Here is a 20,448-nt window from a genome sequence, read left to right on the forward strand (position 1 = left end):
AAGAAAAGTGAACGGACTATGGGCACATGATGCATTTTATAGCCTTTAATATCTCAAAATTCATTACGTTGTTACCTGCGATAGTTTCATTTGCATATTGGCGAAAACATGCAAGAATCCCACCACTGCATCCCACAGCCTGCTGTTTGCCAAACTCTGCTGATTCCCAATACATGGGCCCTGAAAATAAACCAAGTATTATAAAAGTCTAATGCACAGTACAGCAGGAGCGTAGAGCACATGTATGAACTTACCTGGATGTACTCGGTGAGTGAGTTAAAGATCTGTTTGGCAACTGCCAACGCTTTAGAGAAGTTATGTTGTCCAGCCTCGTCCATGACATCTTTCCCAGAGTAATACCAGTAGAAATCGCTTATGGATTCCTGGTGATGAAAACAAATTACATTTACCTCCGACTGAAGTAAACTCATAATTCAATATTTTGGTTTATTCCACATAAATACATCCACATATATGTTTAGCGCATGTGTTACTTGTAGACGTAAGAGGTAGTCCACAGTGCTAATGATGATGTTGACTGTAGTAGTATTTCCTGTTTGGGTCCGGAGGAAGTTTTGGAAATCTGTTGAGGCCATTTAAATATTAAATATTAAACGATAAGAGAAGACAATCAAGTGCAAAGAACTAAAATGGTGGTAAAAGGGTTGTAAAATGATGTTTTTTTATTCAGTGTTAATATTGTAGATTTAAAGAAATATTACAGGACACTTTAGAAAAAAATGCTGCCTTCTTTTTTTAAGAACAATCAGTCCTTTTTTTCAATTAAAATAAGTTGAAATTGCTTTGTAAATTTGGATGACTTGAAGTAAAAACATGTTTTATATAACATAAAATACATGTTGAAATTACTTGCAAATCCCATGTTATTGTAGTTAAAACTTTTTTTTACAGCATATAAGTGATGATTTATTGTTTACATGTATTTGAAGAGTTTGGCTCCAATATGAGTGAACTCTGTTTTTAAATCATGTTTTTTATTATATTATTATGTTTTTATTGTGTTAATTAGTTTTAGTTAGCGGTATTTATTTTAGTTATTGTGGCCTAAATCAAAACAACCCAACTGAAGTTTGATTGATATTAATTGGAAAACAAAATAAACATTTTTTATTTTATTTTAAATACCAAGCACCAAACTCTTCATTTATAACACATACAGTATATGCATTGGTCAGATACTGTGCATTCACGTTACACACCCTTGACTTTGGCTTTCCAAGTGTAATGTTCTACCAGTCGAGCTACTACATACTGTAACACATGTGTAAAATAAAAATAGAAGAAATCATTTAAATGAAGTGAAACCAAGTAAAAGTGAATATGAATTTATGAGGCATTTACACAGCGCTTTATTGTGTATTGCTGTACACCCAAAGCGCATTACAATCATATATGTGGGGTCTCTCCTCCCCCACAACCAGGATACACTGGGTTCTGTGTTTAATTGAACTAAAAAAGCACAATGTTAAAAGTCTCACCATTATTGTGGCCCTCGCAAAGGAGTTGCAAAAACCTGAATAGATCCTTTGTAAACTCATCATTTTGTAGCACTTTGGAACCTTAAAACAAGACCGAGAAATGTAGTTACTCTCTTTAAAACTGAAGAACTTCAACAGATCTTCATCAGTCTCAAGCAAGCGTTTGACTAGCACGTATTTTGGGAGATTGATTGACTTAGGATGAGGAGCTTTAGAATGCACGCTCGCAACCGCATCCCAAGAGCTGACTGGAAAAGAAAAGCTTGTACATTAATCCACAGAAATGACAGAAATTTCATGAAGCTGGGTTAGCAAAGTAACTTTCACAAGGATTGTGTGCTGGAGATACGATGTAGACTAGTGCCATTTGAATCATTTAATACCAAAAGTAATAAAAAGTGAGAGAGATCTGTTGTACACAACGTCACGCATGTGAAAGTTAGTCATGTAAGGGACCAGCCTTGTGAAATAGCCCCAGATCCAGAGCATAGCTTATTTTGTAGCTGTGTTTTGATCTTTAGCTGGACGTACAGTAGCCTACACATAAACATGTATTTCACATGGATGACAAAAAGATTTAGTTTAGTAATGAGCCTGGCTTAGTTCTGTCTTTCTTTTGTGTTTTAGCATGCAGTTCTGTGTCTCTACAAGCCAGCACCAGTGAACAGTGCATTGATAGTAGCAGGGGAACGGGCAGTTTTCAGGAACGGAAACATGCCAGTGGATAGCGTTACGAATCGACGGGTAGCTAAACTGTATTTACCCCGCTCACTCGAGTTGACTGCAATCCAGTATAAATTGATGGAGGACAAACAAAGAGAGCAAACAAAAGCAAATGGAGAGAGAGATTGAATTTGAGAAAGAATTAAAAGTCATTCAGCTTTAAGTGAGAGGACATGCGGCTACAAGTGTTTACATATAGACACACATGTTTTTATGGAATGTAAGTATTGTGTTTTAATAAGGTTTAATAATAAGTTGCAATCTACTGTATAAATGTAAATATCTGATGCTGAGAAGCATACCGTGAAGGGCAAATATAGCATATTATTCATCAAGACTGGACTTTACTTTTGTAGTTGTGAGTATAAAGTCATCCTGTAATGTCAGTGTTTCACATGCAGTGTTTCTAATCATGATCTGTATCACATTTATCACATCAATGTGTCCCTTTATTTTATTTGTAAAATAAAAGTAACACATTTTATAGTAGTAAAACATTAAGATTATATTAAGATTTTTTACAACTTTTGACAATATCTTCATAATGAAGCACCCCCCTCCGTTACTCTAAAATATGATATATGCAGTGTTGGGTGAATTACTCTGAAAAAGTATTTAATTACTTATTACTAATTCCTTTTCATATCTAAATAACTTCATAAATTATTCTTATTAACCGACTTAAGTATATAAATGTGAGAAGGATACTCTAAGCATACATTTTAAAGTTAGACTTATAATTTTGAGGTCATTTCCACTATTAAATATATTACACGGTATTTAGTTCAATTATATCAGAAGTAACTGTTATTAAATTTTAAAAGAATAATCCCTTACTTTCAAGGGAAAAGTAATTAAATTACAGTAACGTATTACTTAGTAACAAATTGTCCCCAACACTGGATATATGTAGTATGAATATAAAGTAAAAAATATATTTGTAATGCTAATTTTAATAATAAACATCGTAGGGTTTTGCAGATGATTCAACATTTTTAAGCTGTCATATATGAAATAGCTTTAACACACACACTACATTCACATATCCTAGCACATTTTATTTAAATCATTTATATTTATCAAAAAAATGATGTTTATTGTTGGAAATCACACTAAACGTTTCATTATTTTCTTGGCATAGCATCATTGTATTGCTGTGGCCACCTGATTTCACCTTTTAAGATGAAGTTCTTTAATGACTGGATGATAAAACAAAATGTTACAGACATCACATTGAAAACAGACAGAATGATGTGATGATTCTGCATTATGGGAATACTGTAACTTCTACTGTCAGAATGAAATAAAGTAACATTAAATGCATCTCAAAACATTACCATGGGACAGCTTTTCATTTTTTTTATGAACATAATCCCAGGGAAAATGTATTGCAGATATATTTTATAAACACACTGTATAAACCATAAAAAATTACATATCATCATTAAAACAAACAGAAGATACAGAATAAACGTTTTGCTTACCTGAGCCCTCTTCAGTAACCATTCCAAGACTCTCTGCTTTATTTTGCCTTTCAAACGCATTCAAATCCAGCACACTGCCAGAGACACAGAGAAATAGACATAATTATATTAAAAAAAATGTTGGGCAATATAGATCATTGGACCAGAATTGTGATAACACTCACCTGCAAGACTGCATCAATCCAGATAAACTTTTAAAGAATCCAGCATCTCGCTTTTCTTTCAAATAATTCAGCATTTTCTTATGAAATACAAACATTCATGTAAGTCAGTATCTTCCATGAAACACAACAGACATGTCGAGCTCCGGTCAAGTTCTTTACCTGCTGTACAAGAACGTTGCCTCCATTCAGAATAGAAATGCCCAGTTTAAGAGTACCAGTCACCATGGGACCAAGTCGACCTTCAATCAAAAAAAATCTAGCTATGCTCCACCCACAATGTTTAACAAGCCAATCAAAACTTTAAAAAGAGCTGACATGTACATTTACTAGCACTGATCATCTGTAGGACCATTTCCGCAGCACCACGCGCGTGAAGTCTGGCCTGCTGGTACAAAATCTTCTGCTTCTCCATTTCCTTTTCCTGTGAAAGAGGATAACACCAGCGTTAAAATACAGTAGCAACTGGTGGATATTTTTAGTCTTCATTTGATGCATAACCTCAACACACCTGATACTTAAATGTAGAGCTACAGTCATACCTCAAACGTTTTTTCTTTCCCCTCTTCTTCCTCTTCTTCATTCTCGGCACAGCTCTGTAATGTAAAACATGCCATTTTGCAATTTGTGACTATTTGTGAGTACCTTTACAATACAAGATTTGGTAAATACCACACTGACCTTTGCCATCATATCAGCGTAAGCAATATACAGAGGGTCCTCCTCTAGGAAACTACAGCAATACACATGTAATAAAACAGTCAGTCTATATCATAAAATGAACAAAGATGTGTTTCTATGCACTTTACAGCAGATGTGTGTGAATATATCTCACCTCCTCTCAGTCAGAGCATTGTGACTGAAGTGAAGGATGAGCTGATGGAGAGGATCAGGGTGAACTTCAGCCACCTCTTCCTCCTCTTCCTCTACCACAATCATGGGAGTTTTCTGTAGGAAGAGCCACAGAAGTTATAAATACAGCAAATGTTACAAAAGACCCCCAGTTTACTCTCTGTTTCTGCCATGACCAAAAGGTATTTACTCTGTATTTACATTTTTTATGTGCAAACACACTTTGATTGACAAACCCATGCTCACGGACCTTATTACCTCCATAGGGCGAAATTCAGAATGTAAGAACTGACTTGAATTTCATGAATTGGAATTTGAATTGAATTTGGTGAGGCCAACAGGATGTTGCATTTGGATTGGGAAGAATAAAGCATTTTCAAACAAGGTGCTTCACCCTTCAAACCATCAAAATGGCCGAGAACTTGGTGGTTGACAAATAAACCGTACATGTATCCTAGGGTGAGACAGCAAACATTAAGAAATCTGTTAATAATGTTTTTTTATTTTAATAAAATAGTATCAGGGAGCTATCTTCATAGTTAGTTTTTTTCTAAATGTGTGCTGTAGGTCACATTTAATACTACCCATATTATTTATATTTAAGGTTTCTATTTTTAAAGCCTTTTTCACGGTTTTTGGTTCTATTATTTGAGATACGTTAGGGTATTTAAGCAAAAAAAGTTAAATATTATAAAAAAATATTGCCTTTCAAAGGCTAAAAAAACTATTATATATTTGTGAATAATGTAAGGTAAGGAGATGGTTTTGAACACTGATTACGAAAAAAATTCGAATTGCATCTTTAATAGGATCTGATGTTTAAAAATATCGATATGATAACATGCTTACGGATAATTCAGAATACAACATGAAAAAAAATGTAAAAAAAAAATTTTTTTAATTTGAATCCATTTTTGTACTGATTCCATAAATTTGAACTGTAACACCATGTCAACACCCCGCATCCAGTGAGGACTAAGTTTTAAGCATTAGGGTGCGTCCAGCTGACAGCCCTGCCCGCACAACTATCTCATTCAATGTAAGTTCTGCACCTCATGAATATTAATCGCCAAACATGGGTAAGGAAATGCTATTTACATTTGATTACATATGTTTAGATTCTGAAATTATAGCATAGCGTCCGGTGAGGCATCACTAAAGTCATGAAAACAGGACGCATCTCTCTTTGTGCACTCTTCAGCTGCAGCACGAGAGGGTGCGTGGACAGAAAAAAACTGTTCTGATTGGCTGTGTTTTGTGATTGATTGTCGCGTCCCGCCTCTTTTTCCCGTTCGGTATGGACTGACTAAAACCGCGGTCACACTTGACTTTTCCGCTTCATTCGCTCCAGCAAACACAAGCCCCTCCAAAGATATTTCGCATTTCACTGCGTAGCAAAGTTCAAGTTTGGTGAACTCTGACCTGCAAATTCGCATCACGTGAGTGCGTGAGATCAATAGAAGATCAAAACCTCAAAGCGTGACCTCTCCCTACAGCAATTTAAAAGTGAAGGAATCGCTCCTGTCCATTTTCGTACGACTGTCCAAAGGAATTTCACATGCTCAAAGTCAAGTCTGACCTCGATATAAATAGCTTATCGCAGGAATCGCATCGCATCACGTTTGGTTAGGCTGCGGTTTAATTCAGCACCCTGTTTGCAACCTCAATGGAAATTCAATTCAAATTCAAGAATTGACTAAAAACATTCTTAACTAAATTCTGAATAGTGCACAGCCCTTTACAGAGTCACAAACCAAGACATTACACTCATCACATAACCTTGCTTTTCTTCACGCTGTTATATAATTAACATGACACTATGCAGAATCATATCATTCCAGTCATTTAGCATTATACTCCAATACTTATTGAAACAAGGAGCTCCACATTTACATCAGACATGCACGTTTTTCACAGGAAGATGTACCCAAGGTCAGTGTCTCTCTGTTCAGGTACTGTGAAACCACTTTTAAAAATTGACTTGTACAGAAGAAAACTATTGCACTCTGACTTAGCTCAAGCAAGAGTCATTTGTTCGAATCCCATCACGTACTGATTATTTAGATTTTAAGTGGTTTTGAATAAAAGCATAAATTGAAATGTTGAAAGAGAAAGTTGGATCCTTTATCTCCACTGAGCCTGAGCTGAGAAACACTTGGTTGAATGTTCTGAGCATGGTCACTGGGATCTGGTGTGATGTATTACACACATGAGATGTTTAGGGACCAATGACCAGCTCAGGGTCAACATGCAAATTTACATGGAGAAACAGCAATGTATATGGCTTAGTAGCAGTGCGAGTAGATTGTTGAATAGTAACGCAAATGATTAAAGATGGGGTAACACACGCAGTCTCCGCCAATCTCATATTAATCTTGAGTACCTATACAGTAGTATTGCATTCGTTATATCTTCGAAGAGTGTTTATTTTGATCAAATTTATTCAAAAAAAGATACAGCTGTACGATTATGTACAACACATAACCGCATTAATCCCTTCGTGTTTTTTACATTATGCACGTAGACGTCGATTGTCAACAAAACACAGACATATGACTTAGTTTGACATACCGTGTGCAATCTTTTAGTGTTGGGACCGCTCCATCTATCAGTATCAAGCGATCTCCAAATCCAGCGTTATATTAATATAACATTCATCACTGAAATGCCGTGAACAAACAAACACAAAACTTCTCTCCTATCGCAAGAATAGCGAACTGCAGGCCCACAGCGCAGCCAATCTTGATAAGCGGATCGTTCATTGGTCGGCGCGTGGGCGGGATATTTCTTTCGCCTTGCTGTGAGCATGCTTTTACGGGAGGATTGTCCTATAAAAGGAATAGGCTTATAAAAGGCTTATAAAAACTTTCCGAAACAAGTTGGAGCACAGAAATACCAAGTCATACGTCCAGCTCGGTTTTTAACAAGTAGACCACGATAAGCATGAGAAAACAGCACGTTTAACAGTGATTGTTTAAGTCAGAATGCATGAAATAGCATGTTACCCCATCTTTAAATGATATAAATGTCAGTCGAAGTGTGATCACGTGGTTTTTACGATGAGCGCCCAATTATTAACCAATAATTATCAGTTACTCTACATTTTTATGTCAAAATTAGTGTCTGCTTAGATATCTGGCTGGTACTAAAAATATTTCCGCCTCATATGGATTGATTAAAAATAAGTCTCTCTTAGTTCACATACCAGCCGCTCGACATAAAGCTACACCGAGACATGATCTTTAGATGAGGTGAACATGCCACCGACTTTCACAACGTACGAGACTTATGAAAAGAGACGACACCCAAAGAAAAAAGCGGAGCGTCGCAGGGAACGTCCGCCCCTCTTACCACACTGAAACGGAGCGCTTTTCTAGAGTGACGACGAGGACTGAGGCTCAGCCGAAACTCATGCATGCCTTGGCTGCCGCGCCTCGGTCTGTAGCGCGCCACGCAACCGGCGGAGCTGAACACAGGCCACGATGAGTACATGAGACGGGCAGAGACGTGCTCCCGCCCTTGAGCGGGCACGGTGCTGGCCGCAGAGCATTCGGCTGCCGAAAGGGCACCAGCGGGCACACACAGCACACGGGGCAACGCTGATGCCAGCCCGGTACTTACTGCCAGGTCCTGCACTAGCTTCTCCTCAAAAGAGTACTCTTCTGTCTCTATCCAAAGTCTCTGATAGCCATTGAGGAAGAGATTAATTGAGCGATGCCTGAGGAGTGGGGGGAGAGGGAGGTTAAGAGGAGAGGAGGGAGAGGAGGTAGATGAGGGAAGGAGGAGCATTCTGTGGAGTGACAGGAAGATGTACAGTCCAGGCCCTTGTCTGACTGGTCACCTTAATGAGGAACAATCTAGAAGAGGATGTTTTGATGACCAGATTCTCAACACCCTACATTCATCTTACCTTACAATGTGCTCAATGTACAGTACAACCGTCACAAAAAGTATTTTGGACACTCAAATTTAAATATATTGAATAACAAACCATCAAACCAAGTAGCAAATGCTACAACATTCTTTTGTGAAACTTGCATGACAATCAGAAAGTGTTTTTTTAACCTTTTTTTTAATGTATCTTCACATTCAGTTGTGGCCAAAAGTGATATCCAACTTTAATAATATACAAACAAAAAAGATAAGTTTTATAAAGATGCACCTGGACATCACTTTTGGTCAACAATGTACTAAAAACAACTAACAAACTTCTGTTAATGTGTTGCAATGTTATTATTGTTTGGTCAAACTACAATAATTAAAAAATTCTGCTAATTGAAATTCAATGAAACATCAGTGTAAATGTTATTTGAAAAACTTGAAAAAAAAACTGAAAATTAAACTGAAAAACTACTAAAACTATAAACTGAAAATATATATATTTTTTTGAATAAAACAATAAAACTTAGCAAAAATACACAAATAAATAATAAAACGACAAAAGCACATAACAAAATTACAAGAAAATTAACACCACAACTAAAAAGCTAACCTAAAATATTCATAAAGGTATAATAAAACAAAAAAAAACAATTTTGTTAAATAATTTAAAGAAATCCATATACCATAAAGTGTGGCTTAAGGTTCCAAATACTTTTTGGGGCCACTGTACTGGTGATAAACGTTTTCCGCTCACCCTGAAACTCCTTAAAGTGAAGAGACCCAGTGATAACGGAAGGTGACCATTCAGAATGGCGGCACTACGGTATGCTTATGCTCAGCTTATAGCTTGGAGAATGAAGGAGGAGGTTTGGAACATGACTTCTCTTAGTCTCACATTACCGTTAGCATGGAGAACAGTCGATCAAAGCTGGAGGTATGGTACACCTTTTCCAGCCAAACGTAGCGATAGCCATTCAGGAAGTAATTATTATTTTTGTATCTGAAGTGTGTTATGGAGACAACAAAAAGGGAAAGGTTTTAGGAGGAAGAAGAAAGGAGCACGGAAAAACCAGGTTGATATTCCAAATAAAAATCAATAAGCAAACTTTGAGTTAAATATAAACATATTGACACTACAGGGAACAGAGTAAAGAATGCACTGAGCTGCGTTTGGAAGAAGAAAGACTAGAAAAGAGAATTTCAGGTATATGTGGGTAAGTACAGGAAGCGTGTGAAGGTGTTGGTAACCAAACCAAATGTCCTTAAAGAAAGTAAAAGTTAAAGCTAAATATTGCAAATGTAACACAATACAATGGCTTCTAAGGACGTACCTGGGTAAATTGTAAAGTGGTGCCATGCGGAAACAAGCCACGACGGCACGCTTGCGTTGCTTTGACAGTAGCTTTTGAAACACCATTTTCTTGTTCCTCAGGGGCAGCTCCACCTGCCAGTAAAATAAATGTGCTAAGTGGGGGTGATTGAGCAGTTTAAATGCAAGATTTAAACATGTTCTGCTTAAGACAATGAGATCCAAACAGCATCCTGGACAAGTGTACACAGATGAGTAATATTATAAAAGCGCCTTGTTTGACCTGATCGAGGTGGTAGACGGCAGCAGAGATGGATTGAATTCTATCCACAGGTTGCTGTACTTCTGGATGTCCCTCGTTCTTCACCACAATATCTTTGTAAAGGTTTAACTGCCACTGCACCGCTGGATCTTCCGACTGTGATGCCACGAGAAACACCATTGAGTTAATGTTAATATCTCAGCATGTTTGTTAGATTATGGTTGGTTCAGACCTTCTCTAGAAGATGGAGGTGCTTTGTCAGGTGATCTTTGACCTCCTCATCTGTGTCTTTCTGTTGAAGAGAGAAGCTTATTAGAGATAATTTCTAGAGTGTTTATGAGTGCGTTTACATGCACAGTCTTATTCCGATTATGCTTAATAAGCTGATTACAAGTAGGTCGTGTAAATGCGTTAAACGGTTTTCTTTTATCAGGGAAAGCAAATAAACGTCGTAAGCAAGACCCGCTGGGCAGAGGTTGTTTTTTGCCCATTACTCCAATTTTGCGCTGCATGTAAACGCCTTTACTGGTTTTCTCTCAGTTTTATGTAGGTGCGTATGTCTGACAGCGCAATAGTAAATGTCCCATATGGAAGTAACGCAAAAATAACGCATAAAGGTCCTCTCTAGAATCATGCAGTTGATGTAGAAACGGCAAAATGAAAACTATTGTTGCATGTGCAGGTACTGCTGACATGACAAGGACAAAATATACAGCTTCTGACCCATTTCCCGTGGCATTTACCAAAGGGACTATCATGGTGATGTCAGTACACCCGAGAAACTTGACAAGTCTCAAATTTCTATGTAAACGCGGTTTTCTGAGTAACCGGTTTATTGATATGCATGTAAACATATGAAAAAGTTTTCTTTTATGATCTAATTCTTTACAGATATTTTGTGCATGTAAACACAGTTTTTGACAAAATGAAAGTTAATAGTGACCATGTCTCTTTTTTTATTGACATTCTGCTATTTAAGATATTTACACCGCTGAAAAATGTTTTAAAGGTTTAAAATAGCATGGGGGTAAATGAGAGATTACATGATGCTTAATTTTTCATTTTAGGGTAAACTATCCTTTTAAAAGAACAAGAAAGGTACTCACCAGACTGTAACGGATCTTGGCGAGGGAAATGAGCTCCTGGTCTCCCGGAGTGCACATGTTCAGGCCAATAGGCAGCATCTTCTTGTGAGCCGCTACAATGAGGGAAGTCTGGATGGAGTATAACTCTCCTTTTCTCCTTTTTCCTCTTCTTTCTTGGTCCTGACCTCCAGACTGGTTTAATACAGAAATAGATCTTTAAAACATGTATGCCCTGTTTCACAAAAACAGTGAGTCCCAGACTAAAATGCAAATTTGAGCTGTTTTAACTGAAAATAACGTGCAATGTCAGTGCTATTGTTTGTCTCAAGATTTACAAGACTTTTACTAATGCATTTTTATATTTAAATATACTACTTTAACTAAGGCCAGGTCCTGGCTTAAGCTATGCCCTGTCTGTGAATCCGGCCATAGAAACGTTGTGTAACACCGATTCTCTATTTATGAATAAGAGGAGAAATAATCCAGCAAAATCAGGAGACAGATGGGTCATGACATGTGGTTCAAACCCCAGAGGATTAACTTCCTGGCTGGCATCATTGGGTAACAAGTGTGTCTGGGTATAATTTAGAACGGCTGGGGATTCTTGAATGGTGCCATTACCTTTGACATCTTAGACTTGCTGTCCGAAGTGAGAAACGCCAGGTTGTTGATTTCATTTTGCACCACAAAATTTTGCTCTTCCCTTTTAAAGTTCTGTGAACAAACACACAGATAACTTTAGGAAATCCTGAAGGATTTTGGAATACGCCTTGAGAGGATTTTTTAAATGTTAAAAACGTACATGTGATTTACACCAAAGGATGAAAATCTCGGACACCATTTTGAAAAGTTCAGTTGAATCGGAATCCGGTTTCTTCAGCCATTTGGATCTAGATCAGGAAAAGGAAGATGTGATGAGAAAGACAGCTGTGGTGGAAATGTTCTGATGTTTCTCTTCTGTTCTGATGTTTATATGTGATTTCCAGGAAATTTCTAATAAGCATTTCTAACTGTTTCCGTGCTAAAAAAGAAATGCATCACTGTAACCTTGTAACTGCTTAGATGTTACTTCAAAAAAGTCTCTGAAATTGTTAACAGCAATACCTGTTGTTGTCCACGTATCTAATGAGCATAGGATAGAAAGCGTACAGATCCCTGCAGAGAACAGCAAACTCATCCAGAATCTGTAGTTCAGCTTCCTGTGTCTCTGCTCTGCTTTCAGCCCGAAGAAGCTCTTCCTCAGCCACCACTTTTACAGTCTTTTTCTTCAGCTTCTCAAGCGTCGGCAGGAAGTGTGCCCTCAGGAGATCGGCACCAGCCTTGCTAATGATAGGCTGGGTGTAAACTACATGCAGGCAGAATGTAAAGAGATATGAGATCATATCATTCACTCTGTGTTCAAGAACTTAATTCATTACCAGAAAACAGCCTCACCTGCGAGTCTTTTCATCCAGGGAGCGTTATCGATTCCTAAATTGTTGTTTAGAATCTTGAGGATGTTGCCAAGGATGAGGCTGAGATGCTCAGATGTGACTGTCGTGCAGCATGGAACATCATCCGGGGTGTTATCCGGCCCCTTTGACCACCAGTATGACAGGTAGTTGCACAGCATGGGTAGGATGACCTCGATGACATGTGGCATCTCAGTGTATCGTGCACCCGATTCTGATATCTCACCCATGTCCTTCATTAGGCCGTCCAGCTCGGGCATCTCAGGACACATCTCCTCCACAGTATCTGGCATGCTTAAAACTGCAAATCATCCAATATTAAGATAGCAAATCAATTTTCAGAAAGTGAACCATTTAATTATATTAAAGGTCCAGTATGTCATTTTTTGGAGGATGTAAGAAATGCTTTATAATATACACAGCCCGTCACAACCTGGATTTTACTAAGAAAATAGGTAAGAGCCTCCAATTGGATTGGAGGTCTAGGTTAAGCAACGTTGTGTGCCCAAAGAATGAGGTCAGGGGACTACCTAAATATACTGAATGACAAGGTTATTCCATCAATGGGTTCTTTCTTCCCTGACATATTCCAAGATGACAATGCCAGGATTCATCAGGCTCAAATTGTGAAAGAGTGGTTCAGGGAGGATAAGACATCATTTTCACAAATGGATTGGCCACAACAGTGTCCAGACCTTAACCCCATTGAGAATCTTTGGGATGTGCTGGAGAAGACCTTGCGCAGCGGTCTCACTTTCCCATCATCAATATCAATCTTGCCGAAAAATGAGTGCAACTCTGGACGGGAAAAATTGACATTCTGGACATTGCAGAAGCTTATTGAAATTATGCTGCAGTGAATGCGTGCCGTAATTAAAGCTAAAGGCGGTCCAACGAATTATTAGAGTTTGTAACTTATTTTGGGGATGGGCATTGTACATGACTATGTCTTCAGAGGTGTATAAACAACTTACATAATGAAGCGTTATGTTTTTATTACCTTAGAATGAGCTATTTCTATCTACATACACCCCGGGTCCCCTTGCGTGGAATTCGTCATGTCGTTTCGGCAGTAGCCCTGAATGGAAATACTGCTCTACAGAATGTGTTTCGTAAATACATCGCCTTCGGCAAAGCAGCGAAAACGTGAAGATATCTTAGTTTTGTGGTTCGAAAGGGAGAGGTGGAGTAAAACGTTGGTTGCAATTGGCTACCTCATTGCTAGATGCTGCTATATTTCATACACTGGACCTTTCATTTCTGAAGATTTGTGAATGGTCTCATATTCTGAAAAAATACACTCACTTGCTCTTTCTCTTGGTGTTTTGGAGTTGAAAACAGATTGGGGGTTGTGCATATTCAATTGAGGTTCCAGGAAGGCCACAGGCATGGCTCCAACTAAAGTAGACAAACATTCACCTAGCACTGGAAGCTGTCTGTGAAAAGGCAGAATAGCAATCTTTGTTCAAAATGAACAGGCACAATGTCAGACAAACAAAAAAGATTTTCTAGTAATATAGTGCTTTACTTCTCCACATAAATGTTTTTGCCGGTGCCCAGAGAGTAGAGGCTGGTCAAGATCCGATAACAGGATAGCTGAATGTCATCCACTGAAACATACGTACAATTGCATTTAATTCATTAATTAAAAAGTCTCAAGAAAACATCAAGGCATCAATAAATGTAACATTTAAGCCTATAGGCTTGGTGACAGTGTATAGTGAATATTCAGAATATATTCACAGTAAGTTTCCTGCCCTTTGAACTAAGCAAAATTGTGAATTTCAAAATGTCTTTAATTGACATTATTGCTTATTGTAATGTCATCTAATAAACATCAAATTGAGTAAATATTAAAGAGTTTATTTGGTGAAAGCGGTATGAAAGAAATGCCATGATTATTTTTGTAAGAATTATTTTTCAATTGTGATATCCCCCCAAAAAACATGCTGATGGATTACTAAGCCGCATGTCATTCCAATATACGTTGATCATAAAACAACACTGGCCCCTTTTTACTTCCACTATATGGACAAAGAACCATTGAGACATTTTTCAAAATTTCTTCTATTGCGTTCCACAAGAAAAAAGAATGATAAGAGGTTGAGGGTGTATAAATGATGACAGATTTTTTTGGGGGGTGAACTTTGCTTTCTTTGCTACTCTATCACCCAGGTATAGTCTAAACCAGGGGTTCCCAAACTTTTCAGACCACGACCCCCAATATTAGACTGGTGACGACCCGCGCGAGTTCTATCAGCGCATCTTCCATATCTGACGCCAGATTATTTTCCGTGGTTACATTAAATGGTGACCTTATCCAGTCATATTGGTCGGGAAGTTTTATTTCCAGTTTATTTTAATTATCCTAAATTTATACTCGCATCATTACAACCTTTTTTAACATATACACATTTTTTTTTTTTAATTAAGTTTCTGTAAATCACTTCTCCCCCCACTACGGGGGTCGCAACCCCCACTTTGGGAACCACTGGTCTAAACAACACTTTTGATAGCTATGATATGATTTTTAAGTCTTGTTGACTTCAGCTGAACCAAAGCAGGCAGCTCACTCACACAGCAGTTCGGCTCCAAACTGATGCTGGGTGATATGCTGGAAGAGAACCGTCAGGATGGGCAGCAGAGCCACTGACGTGTAGTTGATGATCTGACTGACGCCCTTCATCTGAGTGCGGGACTGTCCCATCTTCCCCAGCTTCAGGTTCTCCAGAGTCTTCTCCAGGTCCTCTGCTGCGTTCTCAAAGAATGTCCTGACACCAGCCTTCACCAGCTCGGAGCCGGACTTCATCACAGTCCTACCGTTGCAACAACACATTTTTTGCTGAACTGTTCTTTAAAAAACCCAATGACTCTGGCTGAGATTTCCCACAGTTACCTGAAGTCCAATGAGCGGGACAGTATGTGTAAGCAGCTCACCATGGTGGAAGAGTCACTTCCTGTAAAATTTGAGATAATTATGTCAGTGAGCCGAGCTGCCCCGCAGGCAAATTGAATCTAAATACTCAAAGAAATTCTCACCAAAAAGTGAAATCCTGTGTCTGACAAGAGCTGCCAGTTTACAGAATAGACTAAGAATAGATAGGTCAAGTTAGAATGACATGTACAAATAAAAATTAAGCATAGCACAAGCAAAACAAAGTGACGTGTGGATTTCAATAAAGGCAGCACCTCGTGATCATCTCCTTCTCTTTGTTGGAGGCATAACCACTGCTGCTCAGGTTGATGCTGGGGGATGACATGAGGTACAAGCAGTGGTTCTTGAAGTACTGGTCTATGAGGGGCAGCAGAATCTATGGTGAAAGAGATCAGACCTTTAATAACTATATCACATGAAATCTAATGTCTCTACTTTAACTCAATTTTACCTTTGCAAAGAACTTGATCTCTTGATCGTGGGGAGATTTGTCAGTCTTTCCACTGCTGGCCATAGCCTCTGTTATGTTATGCAAATATGGCACAAAATTTGTCAACTTGATAATTTAAAGGGGACTTTCATTATTTATTACTTCTTAATCCTTCTTAGTCCTTTTATTAAGACCAGCAGCCAGAATGCATGTAAGATTTTGTCTCAGTATGATGTCATCAGTCTACAGAAGCCAAGTACTTCTACAGTACGTCTCTGTGGCACCGCACACCGATTTGGACATCAGTGAAGATTAAAACACAAATTTACAAGGAATGCAATTCATGGCATATCGACCGTTTTAAGAAACACATATGTAATTGTTTCCATAAAAACGTCCCACCCACCAAGATGAGCAATGAACTCCTGTGCAGAATCAACATAGCTCAGGAGCCTCTTAAGGAACTTGTAGGCAATCCTCTTCTCCATAGACGATGAATCTTGCTCCATGTCCTTCAGACCTCTGCACGACAGAAAACATCATAAATACTGATCACAAACTGCCTGCATGTCTATAGAGCAATAGGTAGTAGTTTTGAGGGAGTGAGCTACAGTATGAAATGAGTTGGAGACCTGCTGATGGCATATCCATTGATCTGAAGGAACCTGAAGAGTTCCTGGGCTTTCTCTCTATCTCTGTACTTCTCCTTAGCAGTCAGAGTGTCATAAGGTACTAACAGTGGATGACTTCCACCTCCTGTCAAAGAAAACACACTTTGGTCTTACGCCCATGCTTCTTGTAAAAAAAGATTGGGCTAACAGACATTTTCTATGAGGTAAGTGTCACCTTTACTGTCAAGTTCAACTTTCTTTTTCTTCGCCCAAATGTTGTGGTAATTTTCTGCGACTGTTTCGACCATCGCCTGTTGAAAGGTTTGCAAAGAGAAAAGACCTTAGGAGACAACAAATGAGATACACACAATACGTCAGGATTTAATTCACACTTGCCTGCAGTTCTCTTGACAGAATGACATTCTCCAGATCCTGTGGGGTTGGTTTAAATTCACCCTGTTAAAAGGAAAAGGCGACACTGTGCTAAATAAATCGAAATTGAGTTCTGGTCTACTTTGACCCAAACTTCCAAACTAGATATATCTTACCTGGGAAGACTCTGATATCTTGCGTTGTTTTTCGGTTTCTCTTTGCTGAAACATTGCTTCCCCTTCTTTGGTCCTCTCAACGTTCCATCCCATCGCTAACATGCTCTTCAGAGTCTCTTTCACTGGATAGCGATATGTTTCCCGTTCCTATATAAAGTGACAGATTTATATTCATTACATTTCAACCGCTAAGTCTTGGATACGTGTAAAAGAGAAATGAGCGAATGTGTATAAAAAACGTTACCTTTTCACTCAGTGCTTTGTAAGGTTTTAAAAGCGGGTGAGTTTTAGCTTTGTCGTCTACTCTATCTCCCGCGGTCCAGCCAAGAGCGATCTATCACCACACAAGATAAAACAAGCAGTCACCCTTTGTCTTTTTCAACAGAAGAAGAGTTGGAAATGTTGAACTCTAGTACCACTATAAAAGATTAATGAGAGGAGCTTTAACATCTTCCAACCTTCTCAGAGGACCATTTCTCATGGGAATGCGCTGCGTACTTGTTTGCTATATAATCTAATTTTTCAGCCAGGGAGATGCTGAAAAAAAATCACAGCAGTATATCATGAGCTCCATTTAACAGATGTCACACTAAAGGGACGTAAGTTTACTTGCTAGTGGTACTTACTTAGACGTGTTAATTGGCTGGGGGTCAAAGTTGCCTTGGGCATCAACAGAGGCTTGTTTAACCAACGTAGAACCTGAGCTGGAATCTACGTAGTCGGGGGGAATGGCCCCAGATATGGCGCTCAAACACGGCATGGCCATTTTGAAAAGCTCACCATCGTATTTCTGCAAAATAGACGACAGAGTCAAACAGCGAAGTTCCCAGAAAGAATATTCTGGACCGGTAAAGAATTAATAATAATACTTGAGTCTATTAATTACAGTATATTCGGGATTCTACAGTATTTATGACCTCTGTTTTACCTTCTGAGAAAGAGCGTCAAAAAGTCCCCAGAAGAGTTTCTTAGTAAGGTGAAGTTCCTCCTCTGATGCCATACCAGAGCTGCCCAGGCCTGTTGGCAGACAGTAGTACTTCCAATTCTGCTCGTAGTGATTGGTCAAAAGCTGCAAGAATAAACAAGCACGCTAATACATCCAAACTAGGAATTCATTCTGCATCTCCACGAAAGTGGTTATTATGATACTTAGATAGTGTTAGATTTGATTTTGGTACTTTCCATGGTTGTCTAAGACATCTCACAGTTACACGTCTGATAAATATTTCAAAAGTGTGCATGGCCTGCCAAGCCGTCCGCTGATTGACCTGCTCTAGACTGATTGTGATAGAGTGAGACAGCTGTCAGCAGGGAGACAGGGTGCTGAAAGCGTGAAGAAGGTATGATTTGCCTACACGTGTACCATTGACCCATGGTGAATGTTGCATCACGTAATGTGTAAGCCAGATGCTTTGTGTGTGTTTTGTGCATGTGTGTGTAGGCTGTGTAAAGCTGGCAAAATACACTACGGATGTTAGATAAATTGTTGAGGGTCTTTTAAAAATGCATAACCTAAGGGTAAACAAATATATAAACTTACATTTACCACTAAATATCATTATACATTACATTATAAACAAGACAAATGTGTGCGAAACACAAACAAAAGAACCCCATCTGCTTTCTGCATTAAGTTATGGCATAAAAGCTGTCCATAAAAATGTTTAAAAATAAAAATCTGTCTTTACATAATATAAATGTTTGTGTGATGTGCATATTAATTTTGTATTTATAAACACATACACGTACACGTACAGATACAGATATATACATTTAGAGAATATTCACATGTATTTATTTATATAATTTATATGATATTTAACATTTATTGTTTTTTTATATTTTTCTTAAATACTGTATACATGTACACGATGTCTTTATAAATAAAAAATTATATTCACCGTAGACAGACATATTATGTAAACTTTTAATTGTTGCACAACACTACCATGTGCATGTGTATTTGATGTTCATTCTGGTGCCGAACATCTTCTATTATGATGATGATGTCACGCTTCCAGTTTACACACCTTAATGGGCATCTGGCAGTACTCTGTAAGCTGTGGGACATCAAACACGAGACGACGCAACAGCTGCTGTAGCATTGATGGCCTCAGATGCCTACACAAAACGCAAATGACTTCAGATGATATCTTACCTTAATAACAGCATACTCTAACCAAGTATTATCTGTATTAGGGCTGTTAAACTATTAATCCAGAATCCAGAATAAAAGTTTGTGTTTACATAATACATGTCTGTGCACTGTGCATATTTATTTTGCATTTATAAACACATACACGTACACATACAAGTATATATGAAAAGTTTGATTCCAAAATGTGATAACTACGTTTTTACAAATCCTGTTTTTTTATAGTGCCTTCCAATTGATATAAAAAGCTGCATAACACAATAAAACACCATAAAAACATAATAAAGTAATAAAAAACATGATTTTTTAAATTGGGTAAAAACTGTGTTGTCTCATTTTGGAACCAAATTATTCATATTTAGTAAATGTATATAATCATATTTATATATAATTACAATTATATATAAACGTTTATTGATTTTAATATTTTTCTTAAATATATAAAAGTGCTTGTATGTTTTTATAAATACAAATGTAATATGCACAGTACAGTACAGAGGAACAAATATATAATATATACATATGGTGTTTACATACTGTATATTATGTAAATGAAATGTTTATTCTAGGAACAATTAATCACGATTAACCGTTTAACAGCCCTCATCTAAAGCATAAAATTGTGAAGTCTGAGTTGTCATCCATCTTAAACATTTAAATCCAGGTTTTCAAAGGTGGACATTGGTGGTTCTTACTCGCAGATGGCCAGCAGACATTCCTCAATAGCATCTCTCTGGGCCTTGGTGAGCGAGCGGCCCTTGGAGAGACGATAGATGGTGTGCAGCGTAGAGTCAATAAGAGGTGCGTAGTGCTCTGTGTGAGCGAACAGATGAGCACAGCGCGTTAAAAGAGGAAGCACTGCGGAGCCTATGTATCTATTCATGGCCAGCGCCGTTTCTGTGGTTCTGAGCACCTCCTGGTGGACACAAAAACATGACAAAATATGAATTGATAATCGATTATTTTCAATAAAAGATGTTAAATGAGTTCATTTTGATATTGATAAAGATGGTTATTTTTGCTGTGTGTGCTTTTGTAAGAATACAGTTTGCAAGAATTCT

At 37.9% G+C, this 20,448-nt stretch overlaps 1 protein-coding gene across 1 annotated transcript in view; it reads right to left on the reverse strand.

Moving 5' to 3' along the window:
* ryr3 (ryanodine receptor 3) overlaps positions 1 to 20,448 on the reverse strand; it is an 85,166-nt gene that overhangs the window by 6,709 nt on the left and 58,009 nt on the right. The window contains exons 48-86 of the mRNA XM_056764505.1: positions 20,083 to 20,303; positions 19,263 to 19,353; positions 18,161 to 18,301; positions 17,859 to 18,022; positions 17,691 to 17,769; positions 17,477 to 17,566; positions 17,233 to 17,379; positions 17,081 to 17,140; positions 16,920 to 16,995; positions 16,706 to 16,829; positions 16,480 to 16,595; positions 16,095 to 16,162; positions 15,898 to 16,019; positions 15,748 to 15,797; positions 15,605 to 15,665; positions 15,286 to 15,524; positions 14,237 to 14,318; positions 14,014 to 14,144; positions 12,692 to 13,009; positions 12,362 to 12,602; positions 12,060 to 12,147; positions 11,879 to 11,971; positions 11,279 to 11,449; positions 10,405 to 10,464; positions 10,194 to 10,328; positions 9,933 to 10,045; positions 8,341 to 8,437; positions 4,703 to 4,815; positions 4,549 to 4,600; positions 4,410 to 4,463; positions 4,192 to 4,291; positions 4,030 to 4,109; positions 3,871 to 3,947; positions 3,707 to 3,780; positions 2,263 to 2,280; positions 1,500 to 1,580; positions 495 to 583; positions 255 to 383; positions 76 to 180 (exon numbers count right to left, since the gene is read on the reverse strand). Of these exons, the coding sequence (XP_056620483.1) occupies positions 76 to 180; positions 255 to 383; positions 495 to 583; positions 1,500 to 1,580; positions 2,263 to 2,280; positions 3,707 to 3,780; positions 3,871 to 3,947; positions 4,030 to 4,109; positions 4,192 to 4,291; positions 4,410 to 4,463; positions 4,549 to 4,600; positions 4,703 to 4,815; positions 8,341 to 8,437; positions 9,933 to 10,045; positions 10,194 to 10,328; positions 10,405 to 10,464; positions 11,279 to 11,449; positions 11,879 to 11,971; positions 12,060 to 12,147; positions 12,362 to 12,602; positions 12,692 to 13,009; positions 14,014 to 14,144; positions 14,237 to 14,318; positions 15,286 to 15,524; positions 15,605 to 15,665; positions 15,748 to 15,797; positions 15,898 to 16,019; positions 16,095 to 16,162; positions 16,480 to 16,595; positions 16,706 to 16,829; positions 16,920 to 16,995; positions 17,081 to 17,140; positions 17,233 to 17,379; positions 17,477 to 17,566; positions 17,691 to 17,769; positions 17,859 to 18,022; positions 18,161 to 18,301; positions 19,263 to 19,353; positions 20,083 to 20,303 (4,350 nt within the window). The remainder of the gene's footprint in view (positions 1 to 75; positions 181 to 254; positions 384 to 494; positions 584 to 1,499; positions 1,581 to 2,262; positions 2,281 to 3,706; positions 3,781 to 3,870; positions 3,948 to 4,029; positions 4,110 to 4,191; positions 4,292 to 4,409; positions 4,464 to 4,548; positions 4,601 to 4,702; positions 4,816 to 8,340; positions 8,438 to 9,932; positions 10,046 to 10,193; positions 10,329 to 10,404; positions 10,465 to 11,278; positions 11,450 to 11,878; positions 11,972 to 12,059; positions 12,148 to 12,361; positions 12,603 to 12,691; positions 13,010 to 14,013; positions 14,145 to 14,236; positions 14,319 to 15,285; positions 15,525 to 15,604; positions 15,666 to 15,747; positions 15,798 to 15,897; positions 16,020 to 16,094; positions 16,163 to 16,479; positions 16,596 to 16,705; positions 16,830 to 16,919; positions 16,996 to 17,080; positions 17,141 to 17,232; positions 17,380 to 17,476; positions 17,567 to 17,690; positions 17,770 to 17,858; positions 18,023 to 18,160; positions 18,302 to 19,262; positions 19,354 to 20,082; positions 20,304 to 20,448) is intronic.

This window comes from Triplophysa dalaica, chromosome 13 (assembly GCF_015846415.1).
Source record: "Triplophysa dalaica isolate WHDGS20190420 chromosome 13, ASM1584641v1, whole genome shotgun sequence".
Lineage (NCBI taxonomy): Eukaryota > Metazoa > Chordata > Actinopteri > Cypriniformes > Nemacheilidae > Triplophysa > Triplophysa dalaica.